The 13,782-nt window shown below is 43.3% G+C and overlaps 1 protein-coding gene across 1 annotated transcript in view; it reads left to right on the forward strand.

The window, feature by feature from the left end:
• Positions 1-13,782, forward strand: part of LOC118389431 (ubiquitin carboxyl-terminal hydrolase 43-like) — a 139,684-nt gene that overhangs the window by 10,213 nt on the left and 115,689 nt on the right. Inside the window, exon 2 of the mRNA XM_052490361.1 lies at positions 10,133-10,285. Within this exon, the coding sequence (XP_052346321.1) occupies positions 10,133-10,285 (153 nt within the window). The remainder of the gene's footprint in view (positions 1-10,132; positions 10,286-13,782) is intronic.

Below are 13,782 nucleotides of genomic sequence, written 5' to 3' on the forward strand. Positions count from 1 at the left end.
TGGTTAGGGAATGTTTTAATCGTTGCTATGGGAACGACCTCTTCAACGCACGTTCTAATGAACTCGCACACCGAATCAGCGTATTCGTCAATATTGTTAACTGACGCAATACGAAACATATCCCAGTCCACGTGATGGAAGCAGTCTTGGAGTGTGGAGTCAGCTTGGTCGGACCAGCGTTGGACAGACCTCAGCATGGGAGCCTCTTGTTTTAGTTTCTGTCTGTAGGCAGGGATCAACAAAATGGAGTCGTGGTCAGCTTTTCCAAAAGGGGGGCGGGGCAGGGCCTTATATGCGTCGCGGAAGTTAGAGTAACAATGATCCAAGGTTTTTCCACCCCTGGTTGCGCAATCGATATGCTGATAAAATTTGTTTTCAGATTAGCCTTGTTAAAATCCCCAGCAACAATGAATGCAGCCTCCGGATAAATGGTTTCCAGTTTGCAAAGAGTTAAATAAAGTTTGTTCAGAGCTATCGATGTGTCTGCTTGGGGGGGGATATATACGGCTGTGATTATAATCGAAGAGAATTCTCTTGGTAGGTAATGCGGTCTACATTTGATTGTGAGGAATTCTAAATCAGGTGAACAGAAGGATTTGAGTTCCTGTATGTTTCTTACATCACACCATGTCTCGTTAGCCATAAGGCATACGCCCCCGCCCCTCTTCTTACCAGAAAGATGTCTGTTTCTGTCGGCGCGATGCGTGGAGAAACCCGTTGGCTGCACCGCATCGGATAGCGTCTCTCCAGTGAGCCATGTTTCCGTGAAGCAAAGAACGTTACAGTCTCTAATGTCCCTCTACCCTTGCTCGGATTTCATCAACCTTGTTGTCAAGAGACTGGACATTGGCAAGAAGAATTCTAGGGAGTGGTGCACGGTGTGCCCGTCTCCGGAGTCTGACCAGGAGACCGCCTCGTTTCCCTCTTTTTTCGGAGTCGTTTTTTGGGGTCGCAGCATGGGATCCATTCCGCTGTCCTGTTTGAAAGGCAGAACACAGGATCCGCGTCGCGAAAAACATATTCTTGGTCGTACTGATGGTGAGTTTTCTTGGTCGTACTGATGGTGAGTTGACGCTGATCTTATATTCAGTAGTTCTTCTCGACTGTATGTAATGAAACCTAAGATGACCTGGGTAACTAATGTAAGAAATAACACGTAAAAAAAACAAAAACGCATAGTTTCCTAGGAACGTGAAGCGAGGCGGCCATCTCTGTCGGCGCCGGAAGTGTGGCCCCACAGGGACACCTGTGGCTGGTCCTCCAGGGGCACAGTGCCCAAAGCGAATACCCCAGGGCCTGGATGAATGACATTGCTTACTCTCATTTGCTGGAACCTTTGGACCTATGCTGCAAATATAGATGGTACCAGAATTCTGTATTAGGACATTTTGATTTGGTTCGGCTAATAGGCTTTAAGCTAATTATGCTTCCAGCAGTAATTTGTGGAAATCGAACTGCGATGCAAAGATAGAGGACTTTGAGGTGAAGGATTTCATAAGCTTCAGAACAGGTAGGGCCAAGTGAGATACTTTTTGAAGTTTATATGTTACGTTTTGTGTGCAGTCTCTCGAAATTAGTACTCAGATCTATTGAATAATCAATTGCCCTTGGGTATAGGTATTCCCTCATTCATTCTCATTCATTCCCTCCTCTCACTGCAGTTGATTTGAGGTGCTTATGTCTGTTAAATTGTCTGTCTTGAATGGTGTGCCCCAAGGCTCTGTACTTGGTCCTCTCTCATTCACTATTTATATAAATGATTTAGACAAAAATGTCCAAAATGCACAACTTAATTTTTATGCTGATGATACTGTTATTTACTGTTGTGCCTCGTCTCTTACAAAAGCTTTCCAGAACATGCAAACTGCTTTTTATACTGTTCAATACTGACAAAACTAAACTAATGGTGTTTTCTAATGCAAGTAATAGACCTCTGAACCTTGAACCTATTACCACCTGTCACGGCAAGGAGATTGAGGTTGTAACCTCATATAAATATCTTGGAATTTTAATTGATAACGGCCTCTCTTTTAAATTGCATATTCAACAACTTACACATTTTTTTTTGAGATCAATTGACACTCTTTACCATGGCACTTTGAGATTTATTTTAAACTACAAAACCCTTACGCACCACTGCACTTTGTCCACCAGGGTTGCTGGCCTTCTCTAGTCACTCGTAGGCTCAGCCATTGGTATACTTTTATTTACAAAGCCATTTGGGGTTTACTACCTTTACTACCTTATTTGTGCATTTTTATTGTTCAGAAATGTGGTGGGTACTCTGTTCGTTCGCTGGACTTTGTCCTGCTAACTGTTCCAGATGTCCGAACTGAATTTGGTAAAAGGGCTTTTATGTACTCTGCGCCATCGTCTTGGAACACCTTACGAAATACTTTTAAACTGTAAGAACTTGTCCCGATTGGTGTTTTTAAATCACCGATGAAGGATTTTGAGGCTGATTCTGTCAATGTTTTTAATTTGCTGTTTTTATACTCTTGTGAATTCAATGGTTTTTACTAGATTACTTGTAGTTTTTCATGTTGTCTGTCTGTAATCTTTTTGTAATGACTTGGCGCTGCCTATCTTGGCCAGGGCGCTCTTGAAAAAGAGATTTGAATCTCAATGAGCCTTTCCTGGTTAAATAAAGGTTAAAAAATAAAACAAGTTGTACGGATAGCTTTGACTTGAACAATACACTGATTTCTATCTGTTGGTCCTCTATGGGTGAGATGAGGATGTTTACTGCTGTAGCAGTGCAGCCCAGTGCATTTAGCCTGGGAAAGGTGGAGACCCCCTACTGAGCAAGCTCCACTGGTGCGTATGGAGAGTGCAGCAGTGAGCTCCAAAACAAACAAGAAATCGTGTTGGTGAAAGACAGGAAAACACCCACCCATCCATTTACTCCTGTCCCCTTATGAATGGTACTAGTTTGTGATGCGGAAGGATTCTGCACAGTGGTTCTTTGACAGCTAATTGTTTTTGTCAATGTCAGTGTGCTTTTAAAGAGCACTAGTCAGAGGCATTGGCCTGGTGAACAAGTTCAACAGTGACTGTGTGAGGATAAAAATTGGCTCTGCGAGCTTTTCCCTTCCCTCACTATCCTTGCTGAGTCTGGAGGTGGTGGTTGTATCACGTTTCTCCATGACTCCTGTGTAGGCGGTGGTGGGTGTGAGTGGGTGTCATGTTGGTTGTTTTGGAGCACAGGCAGAGATGCAGTGTTTGTGTTTTCCTCTCTCTGCTTTCTTTCAAGAGCTTACGGTACTGACACACACTGTCTCTCTCTTTCTCTCTCTCTCTCTCTCTCTCTACTCAGAAATTGTCATGGCATTACTACTTAATTTTACCCGAAAAGCTCTGACAAAACAATATAATGAAAACCACAGTGAGAAATATGTCTGTGATATGCCAATGTAAGTACTGCAATTTGAGCAAATTTCTGATAGATGTATTCAACACCATGATTAATGGTCTAGGTTCAATTTCAACTACGCTATAGGCTGTAAGACCACCCAATCATGTAGAAGGTGGCTGGAACGACATTACTCCCCACTTTATCATAGTGAAGAGAATGGCACAGAAACCGTTAAAGGAGCAATCTGCAATATTTACAGCTGTTCAGTGGTCATTTTAATTCATTATATACAGAACACCCATTGATTCTTGAAGAATACAACACAAATGCCTCATGAGCTTAGTACAACTGTCTTACCCTACCATATCCCAAATGATGAGGTTATTTTACTACATTGTTCAGCTTTATTGTAAATTACGTGGTAGGGCTGCTGTTTGGCCACCCCAAATATGTACTAGTGATTGTGCCATTAGGATACAGTAACAGCTCAGACCCTCGTTCTTCCCAAACAATTGCAGATTTACTGTAAGTTGTCGAGTGTGCGTCCCAAATGGCACCCTATTACCTACAAAGTGCACTTTCTTTATATACCAGAGCCCTATGGACCCTGTTCAAAAGTAGTGCACTTTATAGGAAGTATGGTACCATTTGGGATGCAACTATAGGAGTTTAAACTTCTCCATTACAGTAGTGTTAACAGAGAGCCTTTCCCAGGCTGTAAACCACTCAAAGATGATTATGACCAATCGCAATTCATACTTTGTTTCCTTCTTTATTCTTGATGGTAGTAAATCCCACATTAGGGTCGTCGTCGCGGAGACAAGGCAAAGGCTTTGGGCTTTACTCTCTCGACACACTGGCAGCATATCTGGAGGAGAATTTCATGTTATGTTACCGAGAATATTGAGTAAATGAAATCTTGGAGAGCCTTGCATCCAAAATCTTATGTTGTCTTGCCATAATAAATAGTGGTTTTCATTCTTTTGGAGGTGAATACATGAAGTCTAGCATCCAAACTAGTACGTCCTCTGCCATCATATATATTTTTTGGGGTGAATTCAGATACAGTATAACTCAGATTAATCAGGATCAAAGAGTTTTAGGCTTAAAAAAACTCAGACGGGGGCGTCTAGCGTGGGGAGCCAGGAGACAGGCAAGAGCATTTGCTTGGTGGCCGGGACTGCGGCGGGCCAAGGTTTGTGTTTCTCTCCAGGGGAGAAACGGGGGGAGGCTGGGTCGTCTGGAGCTCAGCTGAGATTGATGAGTGGAAAGAATGGTGAAAATGGGAGAGGGAACGAGGGAGGTAGAGTATGAGGAAAAAGGGAGGGAGCAGAAGGGGTAGGCTTTATTGAGTGGAGGGAATGGAAGGAGAGGCAGGGCAGGAGAGGAATTAATTGATGACACGTCAGTGTCTGCCTGGTCAGCGGAGGAGAGGATCGCCATCCAGCAACACAAGGCTGCTGTAGAAAAATGTATAAGGAATGGAGGTGCCAGAAATGATGTTGATGGATACCGTCCAGCCTCATTCCCACTATGCAGCAACATCTACTCTTTTGTGTGTGTGTGTGTGCCCAAGCTCTTGCTTGTGTGGGTCAACATCACAAACTCTAAAGCTTATGTAATGTCATAATTCCTCATGGTTCTCCCTCCCAGAGTGTCATGGTGGAATCTAACAAGGTCCATTTGACAGGCCAGGTTGGGGTGAGGTGAGTTGGGGTGACCCTGTAGATGTGTTTTTGAAGGAGATGAGTCATTTTGTTAATGTATGGCATATTCCTAGTCCCGATGGAGCTCTCCTTATACCTAGCTGTTTACACTGAAGGTGATGTGGGGTACCTGTGAGACCAACGCTAAAGAGGGGAAAGTCAAACACTCTCCAGCTCACTGTCTTGGATGCCCGGGCAGGCGTGGTGTGTGTGTGAGTGTGTATGTGTGGTGTAATGTTATTACCTGAGTGTGGGGGTCTCAACCTCTTCTTAGATGTGAGAGGGTGAGAGAGGGTGACTTTGTCAACTGCCCCTGGAGACTGTGCAGGTTAATGGTGTACCTGTGTTTATTTAAGAGGCTAGGTTAGGTCACCCCTCAACTGTATTTTGAGTGTTTGCAATCGTTTCTGTCTCTCTATCTGTCTCTAGTCTCACGCTCCAGCAAATGTTTGCCTCACCTCTCTAGTAAGAAGTAACTTGCAAGTCACCATGACATGGCGGTAGGAGAGTGCACTGTAGGACCGTGTAGTCTGCCTATGTTTACAGTGGTTATGGAATAAGATGCATCTTCACCCTGGAGACCAGCAGTGCCCTAAAGACAGCTGAGGAGTACAAACATATTTTAAAGAGGGGAGCAAATATGGTCTGGCATCTTCAGCTGTCACACAGTGACACACACACACACACACACACACACACACACACACACACACACACACACACACACACACACACACACACACACACACACACACACAAAGTCATAAATCATTCAATCCAACAAACTATGTGTAAAACACATTTGACATTTCTACTTCTTGACATAGTAATCCGATTCAAAATGTCCCAAGCAACACATTTTACACCCAGGCTCTCTCAAATCCCTTCAATGATTACCAAATAGCCTGGGTTATTATTCCCATGCTCCCCGTGGGGACAGAAACACAGTATATCATGTTTGTTTTGGCACCTTCATGGCCAGTCATTAAATGTTAGTGTCAGGTGTCTGAGCTGTCTGTCTGTGATTTGGTTGGTTATGATGATGGTGATAAATGGAGGCTGATACAGGCTTACTCAAACAGGCCTCAACATGTTGGAGAATGTTATATGTTCTACTTTGGTGGGATTACGCCTCTATTTCCTCTCAGGCATAGGGTGGGTGTGAAAAGTAAAGACTATGTTGATATGTCTATGCAGATATCAAGGGGAATTCCTTTGAACGAGAAGTGCAATCTGTTTTTGAAGGATGCAATGGGGTCCTTACTTACATAACAACAGTGCTGCTGTGCAGACCCATTAACATGCCATAGTAGCAGGATCACCTCTGGACGTCAACGCAACAAAATGTGTGCACACAGCAGACCAGAACCCCTCTCTCCAAGCCCTCCTTCTCTCAACCCCCTGTCCTAATGAAGCCATCACAGGTCTGTGACGTCATCAGGTTTCTGCTTCCCAGACACAGCGGGCCCACGGTAACCTTGGACACATCGGTTGCTGTCTCCACCACTCTCTCCGCCACCTCCGTTTCTGTTTCCCCCTTTCCCTTTGACCCTTTCTGGGGTAGCAACATAACATAACATAACTGCACTGTCCTTTGATAGGCAGAGAGAGTGACTAGGATTAGTGAAAAGGGCTGTGTACAAAATGTCACGCTATTCCCTATATAGTGCACTACTTTTGACTAGAACCCTTGTCAAAAGAAGTGCACTACATAGGGAATAGGATGCCATTTCAGATACAGACACAGTCAACATGCCTACTCCCTCGGAGGGCCCCCTTCATAATGATTAAACTCATTAGTGGTCCATCTCAGGTAGTAGGGAGGTAGGGGGCCTCACATCCTGTCCCATGTTTATATTTAGAACACTGGCGGTGTGATGCAGCAATTTTTTATGAAGCGTGGAGGAGCGTCTGGAATCGGGCTTTGTTACTCAGAGGGCGGAGGAAAGAATGGAGAGAGTGGATGGGGGGAGAAGAGAGAAGGAGAAAGGGAGAGAGAGAAATGGCTGGTGGGAATGGAAAGTAGCCACCTGGATGTCATGATGGTGTTGTTATTAGCTACGCCCGTCACTGTCTCAAGGAGAGCCAGGGTTGGGTAGATTACTTTCTAAATGTTACAGTTACTAGTTACTAATCCAAAATTGTGATCAGTAACGTAACTTTTGGATTGCCCAAACTCGGTATTGTAATCTGATTACTTCCTGTTACTTTTGGGTTACTTTACCCTTAAGAGCTCTTGCTGCTGGTGATTCTCTAATCCACCTCTAAGCAGACGACACCAATCTGTATATTTCTGGCCCTTCTTTGGACACTGTGTTAACTAACCTCCAGACAAGCTTCAATGCCATACAACTCTCCTCCCGTGGCCTCCAACTGCTCTTAAACGCAAATAAAACTAAATGCATGCTATGCAACCGATCATTGCCCGCACCTGCCTGCCCATCCAACATCACTACTCTGGACAGCTCTGACTTAGAATAGATGGACAACAACAAATACCTAGGTGTCTGGCTAGACTGTAAACTCTCCTTCCAGATTCACATTAAGCATCTTCAATCAAAAATTAAATCTAGAATCGGCTTCCTATTTCGCAACAAAGCATCCTTCACTCATGCTGCCAAACATACCCTCGTAAAACTGACCATCCTACCGATCCTTGACTTCGGCGATGTCATCTATAAAATAGCCTCCAACACTCTACTCAGCAAACTGGATGTAGCCTATCACAGTGCCATCCGTTTTGTCACCAAAGCCCCATATACTACCCACCACTGCGACATGTACGCTCTCGTTGGCTGGCCCTTGCTTCATACTCGTCGCCGAAACCCACTGACTATAGGTTATCTACAAGTTTCTGCTAGGTAAAGCCCCGCCCTATCTCAGCTCGCTGGTCACCATAGCAGCACCCACTCGTAGCACATGCTCCAGCAGGTATATCTCACTGGTCACCCCCAAAGCCAATTCCTCCTTTGGTCGCCTTTCCTTCCAGTTCTCTGCTGCCACTTACTGGAACAAACTGCTAAAATCACTGAAGCTGGATATTCCCATCTCCCTCACTAGCTTTAAGAACCAGCTGTCAAAGCAGCTCACAGATCACTGCACCTGTTCATAGCCCATCTGTATACAGCCCATCTATCTACCTCATTCCCATACTGTATTTATTTATTTTGCTCCTTTTGCACCACAGTATCTCTACTTGCACATCCATCTTTTGCACATCTACCATTCCAGTGTTTAATTGCCATATTGTAATTACTTCACCACCGTGGCCAATTTATTGCCGTAACTCCCTTATTTGACCTTATTTGCACTTACTGTATATAGACTTTGTTTTCTTTTTTTTCTACTGTATTATTGACTGCATGTGTAATGCTCCGGGTGTCGTCGGTGTGGAGTCAAAATGCAGGAGACAGAGTTCAATGCTGTGCGTCTTTTACTAGCACCAACGCACCATAGGGTGCTAACAAAAGTAACGTTCCCAAACACAGGGGAAAAATTACAATGAAGAAATACACGACTAGGCACTAAACACGTACCTCTACAACAGAGCCGAAGGTTACAATGAAAATAATCCCGCACAACAACCAGGCGGGCCGGCTGTCTAATAAAGACAAACTAATTAAACTAATTAAACATGAACAGGTGCTACCACTAAACATACAAGGAGGGAGAGGAAAAACAATCAGTGGCAGCTAATAGGCCGGTGATGACGACCGCCGAGCGCCACCCGCCCGGGAAGGGGAAACACCCTCGGTCGGACTCGTGACAGTATGTTTTGTTCATTCCATGTGTAACTCTGTTGTTGTATGCTATGCTTTATCTTGGCCAGTTCGCAGTTGCAAATTAGAACTTGTTCTCAACTAGCCTACCTGGTTAAATAAAGGTGAAATAAAAAAAATTAAAAAGAGGCATTAGAACAAGACAACAATTATCAATCAAACGCATTTGGTGTGTCATCGTAGACATAGTGGTCTCTGACTCTGGTCAGACTCGCTCAGGTGAAACAAACTTGAACTTTCCACATTTTCAATGCAAAATGTTATGTCATTGAGAAAACAGAAATGTGTCATAATATATACTACATGACCAAAACTATGTGGACACCTGCTCACCTAACATCTCATTCCGAAATCATGGGCATTAATATGGAGTCGGGCCCCCCTGTTCTGCTGTAGCAGCCTCCATTCTTCTGAGTAAGCTTTCCACTAGATGTTGGAACATTGCTGCGGGGACTTGCTTCCATTCAGCCTCAAGAGCTGAAAAGGTGGAAAGGTGGTATCCTATGACGGTGTCACTTTGAAAGTCACTGAGCTCTTCAGTAAAGGCCATTCTACTGCCAATGTTTGTCTATGGAGATTGCATGGTTGTGTGCTTGATTTTGTACACCTGTCAGCAACAGGCGTATCTGAAATAGTCAAATCTACTAATTTGAAGGCGTGTCCAAATACTTTTGGTGATGTAGTGTATATTTTTGCAAACATACTTTCTGAATTTAAAAGTAATCAAAAAAGTATCTGTAATCTGATGACAATATTTTTTCTGGTAACGTAACTCAGTGGTGCGTTTGTTTTTTTAGCCCATAGATTTTGTGGTAATGGGGGACCTGTGTGAAAAAGTTTAAGAACCCCTGACATTTTTCTGTTATGTAACTGATTACAGGTTATCAGTCACTCCCCGAGCCTAAGGGGAGCTGATTGAATACACTGTCGAAAGACGCTGTTTACTTACCACCAGACAACTTTTCCTGAAAATAAATACTCTGAACAGTAGTTTCTTTGAAACTCTCAGCTCATGTATTTTGTCGGAAGATTTAAAGGACTTTGCTGGAAACCTAACTGATATTTATTTTCTTGTCCGTATCTAATCTCTTCCTCCCGATCTTTCCTCAGAGTATTTAGCCAACAGACTACATAGCCTACATCATTTTTTGACCATGTTCGATATTCCCTGTTTGGTTGACCGGTCAGCCTGTAGGTTAATATCTTTGAGCTTCTACTGTAGTTTGTTGGAAAGTCGTTTTATGTCTTTTGTAATGTCCTCATCTGATTTCCTCCTCCCTGTCTGTTCCCAGAGTATTGTGTCCAAGTACGGCTCTCAGTTCAGGGGGAACTCTCAGCATGATGCCCTGGAGTTCCTGCTCTGGCTCCTGGACCGCGTCCATGAGGATGCCAACCCCACCACCAACAACAACCACAGCAGCAGCAAGACCAAAGCCAACGGAAAGGTAGGAGCAGACCAAACACTGTCACAAAGTTTAGATGTGTTTATCTGTCATGAGACCCAAAGACATTCAGGTATCATAGACATTGTCTTGTGTTGACATCTCAACATAAGAACACCTGTCACCAAACTGAAACATCTTGAAAAAGAATGATCACTATATTGTGATCGATCGGTCCTGACTCATGACACATTATAGATGTACTGTAGCCAACAACTTAGCTGAGGTAAGGTTTTTGGTTGATGGTAGTACTATGTTATCCAACTGTGGATGCAATCCGAAATGCAAAGAGCTCTCTGCATTCTACAGTAGCAGCGTCGTCAGTCTCAGCTGTGTGAGAGCAGAGGTACAGTTGCAGAGGCCGATAATAGCTCCTTATTCAGGTGGAAGAGTTGCAGAGGCTTGAGTCATCATATCACCTGTGTCCCACTCATGAGCACACACACGTCTTGCCTTGCTCATCGACCAACTCACTTTAGAGCGGGACACGTACACACACACGTGCATAGTGTAGGGTGGGGCCGTTGGGACGAGAGATTGCTACCGCTAGGGCCACCGCTGGGCCACCTTTGCTAAATGAATATAGGAGAAACACTGGACTAATAAGCAAACTTGAGATTGAACTTGGTTAGCATGTATCAACATGTATTTTTTTGCATTCAATTGAGTCATATTGTAAGCCTTGGATTTGCTCACGACCTAACCAGGTTACTCCTAGTGCAGTAGAGCAAAACAGCTCTGAGGTTCACCTGAGTGCATATTTCTCTTCTCAAGAGATACAATAGAGACTCAATATGAAGAGCTTGTCTCAATGACAACAAAGCAAATTCCTGGTCCTTTCATGTGTCCGACACCAGCCAAGATGACTATTAAAATAATATATATATATATATATATATATATATATATATATATATATATATATACACACAGTGCATTCTAAAAGTATTTATCTTTTCCACATTTAAAAACAAATTGTCTCATCAATCTACACACAATACCCCATATTGACAAAGCGAAAACAGGTTTTTAGACATTTTTGCATATTTATTAAAAATAGAACTGAAATACCTGTTTTACACAAGTATTCAGACCCTTTGCTATGAGACTCTTAATTGAGCTCAGGTGCATCCTGTTTCCATTGATCATCCTTGAGATGTTTCTACAACTTGATTGGTTTGATTGATTTGACATAATTTGGAAAGGCACCTGTCTAAATAAGGTCCCACAGTTGACAGTGCATGTCAGAGCAAGAACCAAGCCATGAGGTCGAAGGAATTGTCCGTAGACCTCTGAGACAGGATTGTGTTGAGGCACAGATCTGGGGAAGGGTACCAAAAAATGTCTGCAGCATTGAATGTCCCCAAGAACACAGTGGCTTCCCATTATTCTTAAATGGAAAAAGAAGAACCCAATGGTCACTTTGCCAGAGCTCCAGAGATCCTCTGTGGAGATGGGATAAACTTCCAGAAGGACAACCATCTCTGCAGAACTCCACCAATCAGGTGTTTATGGTAGAGTGGTCAGACAGAAACCACTCTTCAGTAAAAGGCACATGACAGCCCGCTTGGAGTTTGCCAAAAGGCACCTAAAGGACTCTCAGACCATGAGAAACAAGATTCTCTGGTCTGAATAAACCAAGATTGAACTCTTTGGCCTGAATGCCAAGTGTCACGTCTGGAGGAAACCTGGCACCACGGTGAATCATGGTGGTGGCAGCATCATGCCGTGGGGATTATTTTTAAGCGGCAGGGACTGAGAGATTAGTCAGAATCGAGGGAAACATGAACGGAGCAAAGTACAGAGAGATCCTTGATGAAAACTTGCTCCAGAGCCTTCAGGACCTCAGACTGGGGCAAAGATTCACCTTCCAACTGTACAACAACCCTAAGCACAAAGCCAAGGCAAGTCAGGAGTGGCTTCGGGACAAGTCTCTAAATGTCCTTGAGTGGTCCAGCCAGAGCCCAGACTTGAACCCGATCGAACATCTCTGGAGAGACCTGAAAATAGCTGTGCAGTGACGCTCCCCATCCAACCTGACAGAGCTTGAGAGGATCTGCAGAGAAGAATGGGAGAAACTCACCAAATACAGGTGTGCCAAGCTTGTAGCGTCATACCCAACATGACTCGAAACTGTAATTGCTGCCAAAGGTGCTTCAACAAAGTACTGAGTAAAGGGTCAGAATTCTTATGTAAATGTGTTATTTCAGTTTTTATATTTAATACATTTGCAAAAATGTCTAAAAAACAGTTTTTGCTTTGTCATTATGAGCTATTGTGTGTAGCTTGAAGAAGAAACATTTTTTAAATACATTTTAGAATAAGGCTGTAGCGTAACAACATTTTGAAAAAGTCAAGGGGTCTGAATACTTTCCGAAGGCACTGTATACGTGTGTGTACATACAGTGGGGAGAAAAAGTATTTGATACACTGCTGATTTTGCAGGTTTTCCTACTCACAAAGCATGTAGAGGTCTGTAATTTTTTATCATAGGTACATTTCAACTGTGAGAGACGGAATCTAAAACAAAAATCCAGAAAATCACATCTTATGATTTTTAAGTAACTCATTTGCATTTTATTGCATGACATAAGTATTTGATACATCAGAAAAGCAGAACTTAATATTTGGTACAGAAACAATTACAGAGATCATACGTTTCCTGTAATTCTTGACCAGGTTTGCACACACTGCAGCAGGGATTTTGGCCCACTCCTCCATACAGACCTTCTCCAGATCCTTTGTGGTCTAATTTCTCCAAAGAAACAACTACTAAAGGACACCAATAAGAAGACGAGACTTGCTTGTGCCAAGAAACATGAGCAATGGACATTAGACCAGTGGAAATCTGTCCTTTGGTCTGATGAGTGCAAATTTGAGATTTTAGGTTCCAACCACTGTGTCTTTGTGAGACGCAAAGTAAGTGAACGGATGATCTCCGCATGTGTGATTCCCACCGTGAAGCATGGAGGAGGAGGTTTGATGGTGTGGGGGTGCTTTGCTGGTAACACTGTCTGTGATTTATTTAGAATTCAATACACACTTAACCAGCATGGCTACACAGCATACTGCAGTGATATACGCCATCCCATCTGGTTTGCGCTTAGTGGGACATTTTTTTCCAACAAGACAATGACCCAACACACCTCCACCTGTGTAAGGGCTATTTGACCATGAAGGAGAGTGATGGAGTGCTGCATCAGATGACCTGGCCTCCACAATCACCCGACCTCAACCCAATTGAGATGGTTTGGGATGAGTTGGACTGCAGAGTGAAGGAAAAGCAGCCATAAGTGCTCAGCATATGTGGGAACTCCTTCAAGGTGAAGCTGGTTGAGAGAATGCCAAGATTGTGCAAAGCTGTTATCAAGGCACTTTTGAAGAATCTAAAATATATTTTTTATTTGTTTAACACTTTTTTGGTTACTACATGATTCCATATGTGTTATTTCATAGTTTTGATGTCTTCACTAACATTCTACAATGTAGAAAATAGTAAA

The sequence above is a fragment of the Oncorhynchus keta genome, chromosome 32, assembly GCF_023373465.1.
Source record: "Oncorhynchus keta strain PuntledgeMale-10-30-2019 chromosome 32, Oket_V2, whole genome shotgun sequence".
NCBI lineage: Eukaryota > Metazoa > Chordata > Actinopteri > Salmoniformes > Salmonidae > Oncorhynchus > Oncorhynchus keta.